This window comes from Stegostoma tigrinum, chromosome 46 (assembly GCF_030684315.1).
Source record: "Stegostoma tigrinum isolate sSteTig4 chromosome 46, sSteTig4.hap1, whole genome shotgun sequence".
In the NCBI taxonomy this organism is placed as follows: domain Eukaryota; kingdom Metazoa; phylum Chordata; class Chondrichthyes; order Orectolobiformes; family Stegostomatidae; genus Stegostoma; species Stegostoma tigrinum.
The window spans coordinates 2370381-2388313 of NC_081399.1; the positions used below are offsets into that span (position 1 = coordinate 2370381).

Sequence of the window (17933 nt, forward strand, 5' to 3'; positions counted from 1 at the left end):
CTTGGAAACCCTGCAGCCCAGTGGTATCAATGGGGACTTCACCAGCTTCAAAACCTCCCTTCCCCCACTGCATTCCAAAACCAGCCCAGCTCGTCCATGCCTGCCTAACCTGTTCTTCCTCTCATCTATCCCCTCCTCCCACCTCAAGCCGCACCTCCATTTCCCACATACTAACCTCATCCCGCCTCCTTGACCTGTCCCCTCCCTGCCTCCCCACCCACACTCTCCTCTCCACCTATCTTCTACTCTATCCAACTTCAGTCCGCCTCCCCGCCTCTCCCTATTTATTTCAGAACCCTCTCCCCATTCCTCTCTCTGATGAAGGGCCTAGGCCTGAGACATCAGCTTTTGAGATCCTAAGATGCTGCTCGGCCTGCTGTGTGCATTCAGCTTCACACTTTGTTATCGAACAAATGCGACACATTCCATTGGTGGCCGATCTGTTGTTGCAGATGCCACGAGTGAGATTCAGGACATTGTCCAGTCAGTAAGTAATCTTTCCCCACATGCATATGTTATATTATGTGGCTTCAACCAGCCTGGAGTCTTGTCATATCTGCTGTAATATACTTTACGTAGTTATCACACGAATGCCTATAAAAGTTGTTTTAGGTTCTTTTGCATGCCGAACAACCAGGCCAGCTCACTCCATATTTCACTAGCTCTGGGCAGCTTTGAGCCTTTGATGAAATTGAAGTGTTTGATTTCCGGTGGAGACAATGTTGGGAGTTACAGGCTTCACATGTCATTTGTGCACAACAAGAATCCACAACTGACTAAAGTGAGAATAAGACGGTGAAAACTTGCTGTAGTTGAGAGGGCAACCTTCTCCTCCAAGACAGAGGCAATGGCTCACCTTTCAACATTGCCTGTGGGATTGGTTTCGTGTCTCAACTGAAAGAGTCTATCACGCAGTGCAGCAGGTAGTCAGTACTGATCCTCCGGCAGTGCGGAGCTCCCTCAGCACTGACCCTCCGACAGTGCGGCGCTCCCTCAGCACTGACCCTCCGAAAGTGCGGCGCTCCCTCAGCACTGACCCTCCGACAGTGCCCGCTCCCTCAGCACTGACCCTCCGACAGTGTGGCGCTCCTTCAGCACTGACCGTCCGACAGTGTGGCGCTCCCTCAGCAGTTACCCTCTCTCAGCACTGAGCCTCGGACAGTGCAGCGCTCCTTCGGCATGGAGTATCTGAGACGTTGTGTACTCTTCAGAGATGCTGATATTTACTGTATTTCCCCATCACGTCTGTGCCCAGGTGAAGCCTACGGTTGAGAAACATTTGCACAGATCTCTGCCGATTTATTGGGCAATCTCATATCGCTCACAAGTAGCAGCTGGAAAAAATTACTTCATCAAGGTACGTACACACAATCAACCTGTTTTTCTCTGACAGCTTCATCCTCACAGAAGCTACCCACAGGTCCCAGGAACAGCTAAATTACAAACTGTCATGTCCACTCGGCCCCTCAATCGTGCAGTGCCATTCCATGAGAATCTGATTCTGTACTGAACTCCTCTGGTTTTGTTTCTTACACACGAGGATGTTGTTTTTCCTGCTTGTAGCTATTCCTGCCCTTGTAATCTACTGTCACACACTATCACATCCCTCTCTCTCTCTCCCACCCCATCCTCACACATCAACACTGGCACGCCCTGTGATATGCACCTTCCACCTCTCTGTCAGACAATCCCTCATCCTGCTGCTCTCAGTGCAGCGTTTCTCTGTAGCTTTCCAATCTGATCAAATGGACAATCTGCTGATCTGCCGACCACAATCTTCCTTCTTGTGTTCCTGCTTCACTTCTCAATCCAACCCCGTACTTCAATGTTCTCTTTTTAAAAAAACTAATTGTTACCCACTTTGTTAAACATTGAAATTGTTTCACTGTGAAAACTCACTGAGCTCAGTGTTTGAAAACGTTAGTAATTTTTGCATTCAGTTGCTCTGTTCCGTCAATAAACAAATATCTCATGTCAATGCAAATAGGTTCTTCGAGAACGTGTGATCACAGAATTCTGAAACACGCCCCAAGGAAGGACAAGGGAAATTGTTGGAATGTGGGAGCTCATGGACAACGTGGAATTGTAGGGGCTGGAGGAAGCAAGAGTGATAAGGGAGGGTGTGTATCGGGGTGGCGGAGGTGTCAGATTGTGCAGTGTGTGGGTGCTGGAGGAGGTGATAGGGATAGGGAATGGTGTAGATACTGAATGGTGACAGAGATAGGGAGAGATGTAATGGCCAGAATAAGTTACAGAGGGTGCAGGGTCTGGACGAGGCTACGGAGATTGGGAGGTTTACGGGCTGGAAGGGACTAGATAAATAGGGAGGTATTTAGGGGCTCGGGGAGGTGTTTGCAATATGGTGGGAGGAGTGTATGTGCTGGAGGATCTTACAGAAATTGGGAGGGGTGTGTCAGGACTGGAATAGAAAGGAGTGTAGGGTCTGTAGGAGGTTACAGAGGTAGGTAGACGTGTATTTTCCAGAGGAGGTTAAAGAGTTAGGGAGTGGAGTAGCAGCTGGAAGAGTTTTGAGGTGGGGACAGGACTCGAGTTCGGGGGTGTTTCCAAAGGTAGCCAGGTGTGTAGGGGCTGAAAAAAACGACAGAGATAGGGTTGAGTGGAGGGATTTGAAATGATAATGGAAATAGGGAGGGGTGTAGCTGCTGGTGGTGGTGACTGAGACTGATAGACGGAGGGGTGTAGGGGCTGGAGGAGCAGGCAGGAATAGGACTGATATTGGCGACGTTTGCAGGAGCTGGAGCAGATGACAGGTATAGGGAACGGTTTAGGGGCTGTAGGAGGTGACAGGAGGGATGGGGAGTGGTCAAGGGGCTTGAGGGAGTGACAGTGATAGGGAAGTGTGTCGGAGCTGGAGGAGATGCCACAGATAGGGAGTGGTGTAGGAGCGAGAGGAGATTTCGGAGATGGTTCGGGTTTTATGGGCTGGAGGAGGTGACTGAGATATCGAGGGGGTGTAGGGGCGGACGGGGGTGACAGAGATAGGGAGGGTGCGTAGGGGCTGGAGGGGGTCTCAGAGATAGGGAGGGGGTATAGGGGCTGGAGTTGGTTACAGAGATAGGGAGGGGGTGCAGGGGCTGGAAGGGGTTACAGAGATAGGGAGGGGGTGTAGGGGCTGGAAGGGGTTACAGATATAGGGAGGGGGTGTAGGGGCTGGAGTGGCTTACAGGGATAGGGAGGGGGTGTAGGGGCTGGAGGGGGTTACAGAGATAGGGATGGGGTGTACGGGCTGGACGGGGTTACAGAGTTAGGGAGGGGGTGTGGGGCTGGAGGGGGTTACAGATATCGGGAGGGGGTGTAGGGGCTGGAGGGGGTTACAGATATAGGGAGGGGGCGTAGGGGCTGGAGGGGGTTACAGAGATAGGGAAGGATTGTCAGGCTTGGAGCTGTTTATAGAAAAAGATCGGTTTGTCACCGCTGAAGTTGCAGTACAGAGGGAGCAGTTCATTGTTGGAGAGTCAGTACTGACTGAGTGCTGTGCTCTCAACGAGTTATCAGTGAGATATTGTGCTTCATGCTCTCGGGGGCAGCTGTGAGAAACGTTCTTTGTAAACTCATTGGTGTGTTTTTGTTTTGAAGGTTCAGGTAGGGGAAGCTGATGATTGCGTACATTTGCAGGTGCACTTGCCACTGCCCTCTACTGGTGGGAAACCATCACTAGTAGATATGCAAACAGACAAGAGGCTGTCTGATGAGATTGAGTTCTTCTAGGAGAGCCTCAGAACATGGCTGCATCTCCCTCTCCTCATGGCTCTATGATGTTTGAAAAGAAATTCCCTGCGTGTTTCATGCCATTTCATCCAGACCACTGAACTGTGCCTGCCTCGCAGGTGCCCCTGAAGACAAAATGACCCGAGTTGTTGAAGAAGGCAGCTCACCACATCCTCACCCAGGCCAATTAGTAATTGGAGAATAAATGCTAGTTCTGCATTTAATGCTGATGCAGGATTAATGCTTCAACACAAGCAGCTAATGCACGCTTCACACAAAACACATCCAGCCAGAAAAGGCTCAATGCGATGCTCATGAAATCTGGGTCTGTAAAGCCACCTCCCCTGACCCACCCATCTCCCCCAACACCTTCATCCCCGGACTCCAGAACAGCTCTGCTCGCTGAAGGACATCTGAAAATTTGAACAGCATCTCGAACATGGCAAGCTGCCCTTGGAATGCCCCCATGCCTAAGCGCTGGTCTCTTTGACTGTAACTGCTTCGCACAACATGTAATAAAATCGTCTTATTTGTGCTCATTGATTCTTTCAATTTTGGGATGTGACCAGATGGATCCAAGTAACAATTGGCCTCTGCTGACTGCCCTGAAAGGCACCAGCTTCTATCTGAGCAAAGGGACAATGGTGTCTCACTTATTATCACTTGTAAGTTGTATTTTGACGTAGAGATAAAACAGTGGAAGGAGTTAAGTTCCGTGATAGTAATCTTGTTTTTAGTCGACAGAAGGTCACTTGGAACAGTGAGCGAAATATAACATTTCCGAGCTGGCCTGTGACTTTAGTTGAGTACCTCATTAGATGTCTGTGGTGATAACTGATGGGATCTTTGACATATTAAAACTTTGTGACAGAGAGTGCTGAGTGAGCGCCACGAGGTCGGAGGGTCAGTGCTAAGGGATTGCTGCACTGTCGAAGGGTCAATGCTGAGGGTGTATTGCCCTGTTTTGAGCGTCAGTCCTGAGGGAATAATATTGGTTTTTCTAACTGCATACCTGAGATAGAGAGATGAAGTCTGAAGCTCGATATGTGCGGGTGTGTAACATCATCCTGAGTGAAAGGGAATGACAATGTTTCAGTTATTCCCACACACCTTTTGCTGTCATCAATGGTGATGACAGAGCGTCAAAACCCATAAGTTCCATGTTAAGGTGGAATGAAGTCTGTAAAGGGTTACTGTCTGTAAATGTGCTGATTGTTCTGGAACTCTCCCTCCCCTAGCGTATATTAAGCAGAAGGTGTTCCCATGTGGTGAGTGCATGATGAGAATGCTCCTGCCGTCAATTTGAGGAAATGATTATTTTAGAAAACACTTCCAACCGCTGAAGTTATGAAACATCGAATGATGCAATGTAGGAGATGACCATTCAGCCCATCATTTAAGTGTGTGTCTTTGAAGGAACAACAAATGTCCTCCCAGTTTTCCGTTCTCTCCCTCTTTCACGATAAATCTCTGAAGTAGGAGCTGTGAGCTCTGTGGTTTCCTAAAGCATTGCTAAACTGGTAAAGTTCTTTATTCCTGTCTCTGTGTTCACGTTCATTAAGTCATAGTGAACAACAGAGGCCTTTCAGCCCATCTAATCTATGTCAACCCATCTGCACTCATCTCTCTTTACTGCACGAGGCTCATGGCCTTGGTTGTTCCCACATTTCAACTGCTCATCCAAGTACTTTTCACAAGTTTTGAGGTTTCCGTCCTCAACTATCTTACCAGGCAGCGCATCCCACACCCCCTTCCAGCCCTGGTGGTGAAAGCATTTTTTCCTCAAAAAAAAGCTCTGCCTTTCACTTTAACATGATGCCTCCTTGTTGAAGCTTCAATGGAGGCTTACAGCTGCTTTCTATTCACAGCTTTCTCTTCACCACAGCCATGTCCCTTATAATGTGACACAACTTCATCAGAGCCGTTCTCTGCTTCAAAGAACCACCCTTATCCAGTCTCTCTTCATTGCTAAGCTGCTCCATCACGCCTAATATCCTTTTTTAATCTCCTCTACAGCCCCTCCAATACAATCACATCGTTCTTATGGAGTGTTGACCATATCAGCACACACTAGACTCCATCTGCGGCCAAGCCAAAACCCCATATAGCTCCAAAATGACCTCTCTGCTTTTATCATCTGTACCTCCACTGATAATAGGGAGTGCCCTGTGTGCCTTCTCACTCCCCCATTAACCTGACCTGCCAGCTTCAGGGATTAGTGGACAAACACCGCAAGATCCCTCTGTTCCTCTGAGCTTCTGAGTGTCTTCTCATTCATTAAGTATTCCCTTGTCTTCTTCATTTTTCCACAGTGCATCATCGCACATTTATCAGGACTCAATTCCATCTGCCACTGATCTGCCCATCCGACCAATCCAATAATAATCCTATTGTTATCTCACACCTTCCTCCTCATTCTCCACCTCCAATCAGTAGTTGTCATCTGCAAACTTACTCCTAACTGGGGATGGACCAGTGGTATTATCGCTGGATTGTTAATGCAGAGACCCAGATAATGATCAGAGGAATTCAGAGTTGATGGTTAAAGTTTGGCCGACTTCAAGAGTGTTCGAAAGCGTTCTCGGTGCTCAATGGGTCAGTTTATTTGGGGAGAAAACAGGAAGAGGGGACTGAGAGGGGTGAACAGCCATGCTCATATTGCATGGTGGAGCAGATTCAAAAGACTGTGAGCCTACTGCTGCTTGTAGTTTCTATGTTTCTGTGTATTTTTATTTTTTCGTGCTATCAAACTCATCCTCAATGAAGAAAATGAAGCTTCCAAATCTACATGAGCCCTGAGGCTGGGAGCATGACCACACAGGGTTAATACTGCAAAGCCTCTGAGGCTTCGTGCGGATACAATCGGTGGCGAACTCTCAAAGTGACATGAGATGGCGCGAGCGAATTGGGTCATTACACCAGCAGGTCAACAAACGATATTGTGAAAAGCAAAATGATGGAAGGCACAAGACGGCCATTCAGCCCATCGTAGCTCTTTGAAAGTGCAGGCAATTTAGTCAGAGTTGACAGGACATTCTCTGTTCCCTTTAAACAGCCGAGATCCAGACACTGACCATCCTGGGGTTCCAAAGCTAGTCTAGAGCTGTTTAGTCCATTCCTATCTCGAATCTTCATCGTTAAAAATTGTAGGACAGAAGGTGACAGAAAATGGAGGGAGGAACTTTTATGTGTCAGAGAGAGAGAAGGAAGGACGGTGTGAAGCGATCACAACAGAAACGCAGACCAACCTCCTCATTTCCAGGCGATAGCATTAAGCAAACGATGACAGCCTGAGGTTGGAGCTAACAGAATGGGAGAGATTTCCCTGTCGAATGTTTCATTACTGAGAGGAGGAGCAAGAGGAGGGAGCAGACTTTATAAAGGTAGAATGCTGAAAGGAGAAACAGAGTGAGAGAGACAGAGATAATAGGCAACAAGAATGGCACTTGTTGGTCCATCTGGTATTGTAAATGCTCCGCTTGATATTCACGCCATTGTCCAGTTTGTAAGTAATCTTTCTGGGCATGCATATGTTATATCAGGAGACATCACCCAGCATGGAGTCTGGTCATGTCTGCTGTAATATACTTTACATAATTGACATCTGAATACCTCTAAAAGTTGTAACAGCTTCTTTAGCCTGTAGAAAAAAAAACGACCAGTCCACTTCTATTTCACCAGCTCTGGATACCTGTGAGTCTTTGATAAATTGAAATATTTGTTTCCAAATTGCCTGAGGAATTGGTTTGTATCCCAACTGAAAGTCATTATCACACATTGCAGCAGTCAGTCAGCACTGACCCTCCGACAGTGCGGCATTCCTTCAGCACTGACCCTCCGACAGTGCGGTGCTCTCTTAGCACTGACCGTCTGACAGCGTGGCACTCCCTCAGCACTGACCCTCCCACAGTGCCCACACCCTCAGCACTGACCCTCTGACAGTGCAGTGCTCCGTCAGCACTGACCCTCCTACAGTGCCCAGTCCCTCAGCACTGACCCTCCGACAGTGCCCACTCCCTCCGCACTGGCCCTCCGACAGTGCCCGCTCCGTTAGCACTGACGCTCCGACAGTGTGGCGCTCCCTCAGCCGTTACCCTCTCTCAACACTGAGCTTCGGACAGTGCAGCGCTCCTTAGGCATGGAGTTTCTGACAGGGTGTGTGCTCGTCAGTGATGCTGTTATTTTTTGTATTTCCCCATCATGTCTGTGCCCAGGTGAAGCCTACAGTTGAGGAACGGTTGCACAGATCTCTGCCGATTTATCGGGCAACCTCACATCGCTCACAATTAGAAAATGGAACAAATTACTTCATCAAGGTACGTAAACACAATTAAGCTGTTTTTCTCTGACAGCTTCATCCTCACAGAAGCGACTCACAGATGCTAGGAACAGCTAAATTACAAACAGTCATGTCCACTCGACCCCTCAATCCTGCTCTGCCATTCCATGAGAATCGGATTGTGTACTGAACTCCCCTGGTTTTGTTTCTTACACACGAGGATGTTGTTTTTCCTGCTTGTAGCTATTCCTGCCCTTGTGATCTACTGTCACACACTATCACATCTCTCTCTCTCTCTCCCACCCCATCTTCACACGTCAGCCCTGGCACGCCCTGTGATATGCACCTTCCACCTCTCTGTCAAACAATCCCTCATCCTGCTGCTCTCAGTGCAGCGTTTCTCTGTAGCTTACCAATCTGATCAAATGGACAATCTGCTGATCTGCCGACCACAATCTTCCTTCTTGTGTTCCTGCTTCACTTCTCAATCCAACCCCGTACTTCAATGTTCTCTTTTTAAAAAAAACTAATTGTTACCCACTTTGTTAAACATTGAAATTGTTTCACTGTGAAAACTCACTGAGCTCAGTGTTTGAAAACGTTAGTAATTTTTGCATTCAGTTGCTCTGTTCCGTCAATAAACAAATATCTCATGTCAATGCAAATAGGTTCTTCGAGAACGTGTGATCACAGATTTCTGAAACACGCCCCAAGGAAGGACAAGGGAAATTGTTGGAATGTGGGAGCTCATGGACAACGTGGAATTGTAGGGGCTGGAGGAAGCAAGAGTGATAGGGAGGGTGAGTATCGGGGTGGCGGAGGTGTCAGATTGTGCAGTGTGTGGGTACTGGAGGAGGTGATAGGGATAGGGAATGGTGTAGATACTGAATGGTGACAGAGATAGGGAGAGATGTAATGGCCAGAATAAGTTACAGAGGGTGCAGGGTCTGGACGAGGCTACAGAGATAGGGAGGAGTAGGGGCTGGAAGGATCTAGAAAAATAGTGAGGTATTTCGGGGGCTGGGGGAGGTGTTAGCAATATGGTGGGAGGAGTGTATGTGCCGGAGGATCTTACAGAAATTGGGAGGGGTGTCAGGAGTGGAATAGAAAGGGGTGTAGGGTTTGTAGGAGGTTACAGAGGTAGGTAGATGTGTATTTTCCAGAGGAGGTTGCAGAGTTAGGGAGTGGAGTAGCAGCTGGAAGAGTTTTGAGGTGGGGACAGGACTCGAGTTCGGGGGTGTTTCCCAAGGTAGCCAGGTGTGTAGGGGCTGAAAAAAACGACAGAGATAGGGTTGAGGGGAGGGACTGGAAATGATAATGGAAATAGGGAGGGGTGAAGCTGCTGCTGGTGGTGACTGAGACTGATAGACGGAGGGGTGTAGGTGCAGGAGGAGCTGGCAGGGATAGGACTGATATTGGCGACGTTTGCAGGAGCTGGAGCAGATGACAGGGCTAGGGAACGGTGTAGGGGCTGTAGGAGGTGACAGGGGGGATAGGGAGTGGTCAAGGGGCTTGAGGGAGTGACAGTGATAGGGAAGTGTGTTGGAGCTGGAGGAGATTCCACAGATAGAGAGAGGTGTAGGGGCGAGAGGAGATTTCGGAGATGGTTCGACTTCTATGGGCTGGAGGAGGTGACTGAGATATCGAGGGGGTGTAGGGGCGGACGGGGGAGACAGAGATAGGGAGGGGGTGTAGGGGCTGGAGGGGGTTACAGAGATAGGGAGGGTGTGTATGGGCTGGAGGGGATCTCAGAGATAGGGAGGGGGTGTAGGGGCTGGAAGGGGTTACAGATATAGGGAGGGGGTGTAGGGGCTGGAGGGTTTTACAGAGATAGGGAGGGGGTGTACGGGCTGGACGGGGTTGCAGAGTTTAGGAGGGGGTGTGGGGCTGGAGGGGGTTACAGATATAGGGAGGGGGTTTAGGGGCTGGAGGGGGTTACAGAGATAGGGATGGGGTGTACGGGATGGAGGGGGTTACAGAGATAGGGAGGGGGTGTAGGGGCTGGAGGGGGTTACAGAGATAGGGAGAGTGTGTAGGGGCTGGAGGGGTTTACAGAGATAAGGAGGGTGTGTAGGGGTGGATGGGGTTACAGAGATAGGGAAGGATTGTCAGGCTTGGAGCTGTTTATAGAAAAAGATCGGTTTGTCACTGCTGAAGTTGCAGTACAGAGGAAGCAGTTCATTGTTGGAGAGTCAGTACTGACTGAGTGCTGTGCTCTCAAAGAGGTATCAGTGAGATATTGTGCTTCATGCTCTCGGGGGCAGCTGTGAGAAACGTTCTTTGTAAACTCATTGGTGTGTTTTTGTTTTGGAGGTTCAGGTAGGGGAAGCTGATGATTGCGTACATTTGCAGGTGCACTTGCCACTGCCCTCTACTGGTGGGAAACCATCACTAGTAGATATGCAAACAGACAAGAGGCTGTCTGATGAGATTGAGTTCTTCTAGGAGAGCCTCAGAACATGGCTGCATCTCCCTCTCCTCATGGCTCTATGATGTTTGAAAAGAAATTCCCTGCGTGTTTCATGCCATTTCATCCAGACCACTGAACTGTGCCTGTCTCGCAGCTGTCCCTGAACACAAACTGACCCGAGTTGTTGAAGAAGGCAGCTCACCAACTTCCAGGCCAATTAGTAATTGGAGAATAAATGCTAGTTCTGCATTTAATGCTGATGCAGGATTAATGCTTCAACACAAGCAGCTAATGCACGCTTCACACAAAACACATCCAGCCAGAAAAGGCTCAATGCGATGCTCATGGAATCTTGGTCTGTGCAAAGCCACCTCCCCTGACCCACCCATCTCCCCCAACACCTTCATCCCCGGACTCCAGAGCAGCTCTGCTCGCTAAAGGACATCTGAAAATTTGAACAGCATCTCGAACATGGCAAGCTGCCCTTGGAATTCCCCCATGCCCAAGCGCTGGTCTCTATGAATGTAACTGCTTCGGACAAAATGTAATAAAATCGTCTTGAAATGTTTATTTGTGATCATTGATTCTTTCAATTTTCGGTGTGTGACCAGATGGATCCAAGTAACAATTGACCTCTGCTGACTGCCCTGAAAGGCACCAGCTTCTACCTGAGCAAAGGGACAATGGTGTCTCACTTATTATCACTTGTAAGTTGTATTTTGACGTAGAGATAAAACAGAGGCAGGAGTTCAGTTCTGTGATAGTAATCTCGTTTTTAGTCGTCAAAAGTCATTTGGAACAGTGAGCGAAATATAACATTTCCGAGCTGGCCTGTGACTTTAGTTGAGTACCTCATTAGATGTCTGTGGTGATAACTGAGGGGATCTTTGACATCTTAAAATTTTGTGACATAGAGTGCTGAGTGAGTGCCACGAGGTCGGAGGGTCAGTGCTAAGGGATTGCAGGACTGTCGAAGGGTCAATGCTGAGGGTGTATTGCCCTGTTTGGAGGGTCAGTCTTGAGAGAATAATATTGGTTTTTCTAACTGCATACCTGAGATAGAGAGATGAAGTCTGAAGCTCGATATGTGGGGGTGTGTAACATCATCCTGAGTGAAAGGGAATGAGAATGTTTCACATATTCCCACACACCTTGTGCTGTCATCAATGGTGATGACATAGCCTCAAAACCCATAAGTTCCATGTTAAGGTGGAATGAAGTCTGTGAAGGGATACTGTCTGTAAATGTGCTGATTGTTCTGGAACTCTCCCTCCCCTAGCGTATGTTAAGCAGAAGGTGTTCCCATGTGGTGAGTGCATGATGAGAATGCTCCTGCCGTCAATTTGAGGAAATGATTATTTTAGAAAACATTTCCAACCGCTGAAGTTATGAAACATCGAATGATGCAATGTAGGAGATGACCATTCAGCCCATCATTTAAGTGTGTGTCTTTGTAGGAACAACAAATGTCCTCCCAGTTTTCCGTTCTCTCCCTCTTACACGATAAATCTCTGAAGCAGGAGCTATGAGCTCTGTGGTTTCCTGAAGCATTTCTAATCTTGTAAAGTTCTTTATTCCTCTCCGTGCGTTCACTTTCACAGAGACATAGTGAACAACAGACGCCCTTCAGCCCATCAAATCTATGTCAACCCATCTGCACTCACCCCTCTTTACTGCACGAGGCTCATCGCCTTGATTGTTCCCACATTTCAACTGCTCATCCATGTACTTTTCACAAGTTCTGAGGTTTCCTCCCTCACTATCTTCCCAGGCAGCGCATCCCACACCCCAATCCTGCCCTGGTGGTGAAACTATTTTTGCCGAGAAAAAAACACTGCCTTTCACTTTAACATGATGCCCCCTTGTTGAACCTTCAATGGAGGAGAACAGCTGTTTTCTATTCACACAGCCATGTCCCTTATAATGTGACACAAGTCCATCAGAACCGTTCTCCGCCTCAAATAACCACCCTTATCCAGTCTCTCTGCATTGCTAAACTTTTCCATCACATCGATAACATCCTTTTTTATTCACTCCTCTACAGCCCCTCCAATACAATCACATCGTTCTTATAGACTGTTGACGAGATCAGCACACACTAGACTCCAGGTGCGGCCAAGACAAAACTCCATATAGATCCAACATGACCTCCCTGATTTTATCATCTGTACCTCCACTGATAAAAGGGAGTGCCCTGCGTGCCTTCTCTCTCCGCCATTAACCTGACCTACCAGCTTCAGGGATCAGTGGACAAACACCCCAAGATCCTTCTGTTCCTCTGAGCTTCTGAGTGTCTTTCACCTCCCAGTCGTGAACCATTTTAACTCCCCCTCCCATTCCTCAGATGACATGTCCGTCATGGGCCTCCTGCCGTGGCACAAGGATGCCACCTGAAGGTTGCATGATCAGCAACTCATATTCCGCTTGGGAACACTGCAGCCCAATGGTATCAATGTGGATTTCACAAGCTTCAAAACGTCCCTTCCCCCACTGCATTCCAAAACCAGCCCAGCTTGTTCCCTCCCCGACTGCATGCCAAAACCAGCCCAGCTCGTCCGTGCCTGCCTAACCTGTTCTTCCTCTCATCTATCCCCTCCTCCCACCTCAAGCCACATCTCCATTTCCCACATACTAACCTCATCCCGCCTCCTTGACCTGTCCCCTCCCTACCTCTCCACCCACACTCTCCTCTCCACCTGTCTTCTCCTCTATCCAACTTCAGTCCGCCTCCCCGCCTCTCCCTATTTATTTCAGAACACTCTCCCCATTCCTCTCTCTGATGAAGGGCCTAGGCCTGAGACATCAGCTTTTGAGCTCCTAAGATGCTGCTCGGCCTGCTGTGTGCATTCAGCTCCAAACTTTGTTATCGAACAAATGTGAGACATTCCATTGGTGGCCGATCTGTTGTTGCAGCTGCCACGAGTGAGATTCAGGACAGTGTACAGTTAGTAAGTAATCTTTCTCAACATGCATATGTTATATTATGTGGCTTCAACCAGCCTGGAGTCTTGTCATATCTGCTGTAATATACTTTACGTAGTTATCACACGAATACGTATAAAAGTTGTTTTAGCTTCTTTTGCATGCCGAACAACCAGGCCAGCTCACTCCATATTTCACTAGCTCTGGGCAGCTTTGAGCCTTTGATGAAATTGAAGTGTTTGATTTCTGGTGGAGACAATGTTGGGAGTTACAGGCTTCACATGTCATTTGTGCACAACAAGAATCCACAAATGACTAAAGTGAGAATAAGACGGTGAAAACTTGCTGTAGTTGAGAGGGCAACTTTCTCCTCCAAGACAGAGGCAATGGCTCACCTTTCAACATTGCCTGTGGGATTGGTTTCGTGTCCCAACTGAAAGAGTCTATCACACAGTGCAGCAGGTAGTCAGTACTGATCCTCCGACAGTGCGGCGCTCCCTCAGCACTGACCATCCGACAGTGCGGCGCTCCCTCAGCAGTTACCCTCTCTCAGCACTGACTCTCTGACAGTGCGGCGCTCCCTCAGCACTGACCCTCCGACTGTGCGGCGCTCCCTCAGTACTGATCCTCCGACAGTGCGGCGCTCCATCAGCACTGACCCTCCGACAGTGCCCGCTCCCTCTTCACTGTCCCTCCGACAGTGCCCACTCCCTCATAACTGACCCGCCAACAGTGCCCGCTCCCTCAGCAGTTACCCTCTCTCAGCACTGACCCTCCGACAGTGCGGCGCTCCCTCAGCGCTGACTCTCTGACAGTGCGGAGCTCCCTCAGCACTGACTCTCTGACAGTGCGGCGCTCCCTCAGCACTGACCCTCCGACAGTGCCCGCTCCCTCTTCACTGTCCCTCCGACAGTGCCCACTCCCTCATAACTGACCCGCCAACAGTGCCCGCTCCCTCAGCAGTTCCCCTCTCTCAGCACTGGCCCTCCGACAGTGCAGCGCTCCCTCAGCACTGACTCTCTGACAGTGCGGCGCTCCCTCAGCACTGACCCTCTGACAGTGCGGCACTCCCTCAGCACTGACCCTCCGACAGTGCCCGCTCCCTCAGCACTGACCCTCCGACAATGCCCACTCGCTCAGCACTGACCTTTCGACAGTGCCCGCTCCTTCAGCACTGACCCTCCGACAGTTTGGCGATCCCTCAGCAGTTACCCTCTCTCAGCACTGCGCCTCAGACAGTGCAGCGCTCCTTCGGCATGGAGTATCTGAGACGTTGTGTACTCTTCAGAGATGCTGATATTTACTGTATTTCCCCATCACGTCTGTGCCCACGTGAAGCCTACAGTTGAGGAACGGTTGCACAGATCTCTGCCGATTTATCGGGCAATCTCATATCGCTCACAATTAGTAGCTGGAAAAAATTACTTCATCAAGGTACGTACACACAATCAACCTGCTTTTCTCTGACAGCTTTATACTGACAGAAGCTACCCACAGGTCCCAGGACCAGCTAAATTACAAACTGTCATGTCCACTCGGCCCCTCAATCGTGCAGTGCCATTCCATGAGAATCTGATTCTGCACTGAACTCCTCTGGTTTTGTTTCTTACACACGAGGATATTGTTTTTCCTGCTTGTAACTATTCCTGCCCTTGTCATCTACTGTCACACACTATCACATCCCTCTCTCTCTCTCCCACCCCATCCTCACACATCAACACTGGCACGCCCTGTGATATGCACCTTCCACCTCTCTGTCAGACAATCCCTCATCCTGCTGCTCTCAGTGCAGCGTTTCTCTGTAGCTTTCCAATCTGATCAAATGGACAATCTGCTGATCTGCCGACCACAATCTTCCTTCTTGTGTTCCTGCTTCACTTCTCAATCCAACCCCGTACTTCAATGTTCTCTTTTTAAAAAAACTAATTGTTACCCACTTTGTTAAACATTGAAATTGTTTCACTGTGAAAACTCACTGAGCTCAGTGTTTGAAAACGTTAGTAATTTTTGCATTCAGTTGCTCTGTTCCGTCAATAAACAAATATCTCATGTCAATGCAAATAGGTTCTTCGAGAACGTGTGATCACAGAATTCTGAAACACGCCCCAAGGAAGGACAAGGGAAATTGTTGGAATGTGGGAGCTCATGGACAACGTGGAATTGTAGGGGCTGGAGGAAGCAAGAGTGATAAGGGAGGGTGAGTATCGGGGTGGCGGAGGTGTCAGATTGTGCAGTGTGTGGGTGCTGGAGGAGGTGATAGGGATAGGGAATGGTGTAGATACTGAATGGTGACAGAGATAGGGAGAGATGTAATGGCCAGAATAAGTTACAGAGGGTGCAGGGTCTGGACGAGGCTACAGAGATTGGGAGGTTTACGGGCTGGAAGGGACTAGATAAATAGGGAGGTATTTAGGGGCTCGGGGAGGTGTTAGCAATATGGCGGGAGGAGTGTATGTGCTGGAGGATTTTACAGAAATTGGGAGGGGTGTCAGGAGTGGAATAGAAAAGGGTGTAGGGTCTGTAGGAGGTTACAGAGGTAGGTAGATGTGTATTTTCCAGAGGAGGTTGCAGAGTTAGGGAGTGGAGTAGCAGCTGGAAGAGTTTTGAGGTGGGGACAGGACTCAAGTTCGGGGGTGTTTCCCAAAATAGCCAGGTGTGTAGGGGCTGATAGAAATGACAGAGATAGGGTTGAGTGGAGGGACTGGAAATGATAACGGAAATAGGGAGGGGTGTAGCTGCTGGTGGTGGTGACTGAGACTGATAGACGGAGGGGTGTAGGGGCTGGAGGAGCTGGCAGGGATACGACTGAGATTGGCGACGTTTGCAGGAACGAGAGCAGATGACAGGGCTAGGGAACGGTGTAGGGGCTGTAGGAAGTGACAGGGGGGATAGGGAGTGGTCAAGGGGCTTGAGGGAGTGACAGTGAGAGGGAAGTTTGTCAGTGCTGGAGGAGATTCCACAGATAGGGAGTGGTGTAGGAGCGAGAGGAGATTTCGGAGATGGTTCGGCTTCTATGGGCTGGAGGAGGTGACAGAGATAGGGAGGGTGTGTAGGGGCTCGAGGGGATCTCAGAGATATGGAGGGGGTGTAGGCGCTGGAGGGGGTTATAGATATAGGGAGGGGTTGTAGGGGGTGGAGAGAGTTACAGAGATAGGGAAGGATTGTCAGGCTTGGAGCTGTTTATAGAAAAAGATCGGTTTGTCACCGCTGAAGTTGCAGTACAGAGGAAGCAGTTCATTGTTGGAGAGTCAGTACTGACTGAGTGCTGTGCTCTCCAAGAGGTATCAGTGAGATATTGTGCTTCATGCTCTCGGGGGCAGCTGTGAGAAACGTTCTTTGTAAACTCATTGGTGTGTTTTTGTTTTGAAGGTTCAGGTAGGGGAAGCTGATGATTGCGTACATTTGTGGGCGTACCAGCCACTGCCCTCTACTGGTGGGAAACCATCACTAGTAGATATCCAAACAGACAAGAGGCTGTCTGATGAGATTGAGTTCTTCTAGGAGAGCCTCAGAACATGGCTGCATCTCCCTCTCCTCATGGCTCTATGATGTTTGAAAAGAAATTCCCTGCGTGTTTCATGCCATTTCATCCAGACCACTGAACTGTGCCTGTCTCGCAGCTGTCCCTGAACACAAACGGACCCGAGTTGTTGAAGAAGGCAGCTCACCAACTTCCAGGCCAATTAGTAATTGGAGAATAAATGCTAGTTCTGCATTTAATGCTGATGCAGGATTAATGCTTCAACACAACCAGGTAATGCACCCTTCACACAAAACACATCCAGCCAGAAAAGGCTCAATGCGATGCTCATGGAATCTGGGTCTGTAAAGCCACCTCCCCTGACCCACCCATCTCCCCCAACACCTTCAACCCCGGACTCCAGAACAGCTCTGCTCGCTAAATGGCATCTGAAAATTTGAACAGCATCTCGAACATGGCAAGCTGCCCTTGGAATGCCCCCATGCCCAAGCGCTGGTCTCTTTGACTGTAACTGCTTCGTACGACATGTAATAAAATAGTCTTGCAATGTTTATTTGTCATCATTGATTCTTTCAATTTTCGGTGTGTGACCAGATGGATCCAAGTAACAATTGACCTCTGCTGACTGCCCTGAAAGGCACCAGCTTCTATCTGAGCAAAGGTCCAATGGTGTCTCACTTATTATCAATTGTAAGTTGTATTTTGACGTAGAGATAAAACAGAGGCAGGAGTTCAGTTCTGTGATAGTAATCTTGTTTTTAGTCGACAGAAGGTCACTTGGAACAGTGAGCGAAATATAACATTTCCGAGCTGGCCTGTGACTTTAGTTGAGTACCTCATTAGATGTCTGTGGTGATAACTGATGGGATCTTTGACATCTTAAAATTTTGTGACATAGAGTGCTGAGTGAGTGCCACGAGGTCGGAGGGTCAGTGCTAAGGGATTGCTGCACTGTCGAAGGGTCAATGCTGAGGGTGTATTGCCCTGTTTGGAGGGTCAGTCTTGAGAGAATAATATTGGTTTTTCTAACTGCATACCTGAGATAGAGAGATGAAGTCTGAAGCTCGATATGTGGGGGTGTGTAACATCATCCTGAGTGAAAGGGAATGAGA

The 17933-nt window shown here is 48.8% G+C and overlaps 1 protein-coding gene and 1 long non-coding RNA gene across 3 annotated transcripts; both read left to right on the forward strand.

The window, feature by feature from the left end:
- The first annotated feature begins 297 nt into the window (after positions 1-297).
- LOC125449629 (cystatin-B-like) lies at positions 298-10933 on the forward strand. Of its 2 annotated transcripts, none has more exons than XM_048525475.2 (4): positions 298-487; positions 1256-1357; positions 7944-8045; positions 10322-10933. In XM_048525475.2, the coding sequence occupies exons 1-4, from the start codon at positions 362-364 to the stop codon at positions 10451-10453; spliced, it is 462 nt and encodes a 153-aa protein (XP_048381432.1). In that variant the 5' UTR covers positions 298-361; the 3' UTR covers positions 10454-10933. The 2 variants fall into 2 exon arrangements, with proteins under 2 accessions (XP_048381432.1, XP_059498800.1); XM_059642817.1 differs by lacking the exon at positions 10322-10933 and adding an exon at positions 8677-8799.
- Positions 10934-13161: 2228 nt separating this feature from the next.
- LOC125449628 (uncharacterized) lies at positions 13162-17372 on the forward strand. Its single transcript, XR_007246942.2, has 3 exons — positions 13162-13366; positions 15405-15537; positions 16710-17372. It is a non-coding gene; the product is annotated as an uncharacterized LOC125449628 (long non-coding RNA).
- Positions 17373-17933: the final 561 nt, after the last annotated feature.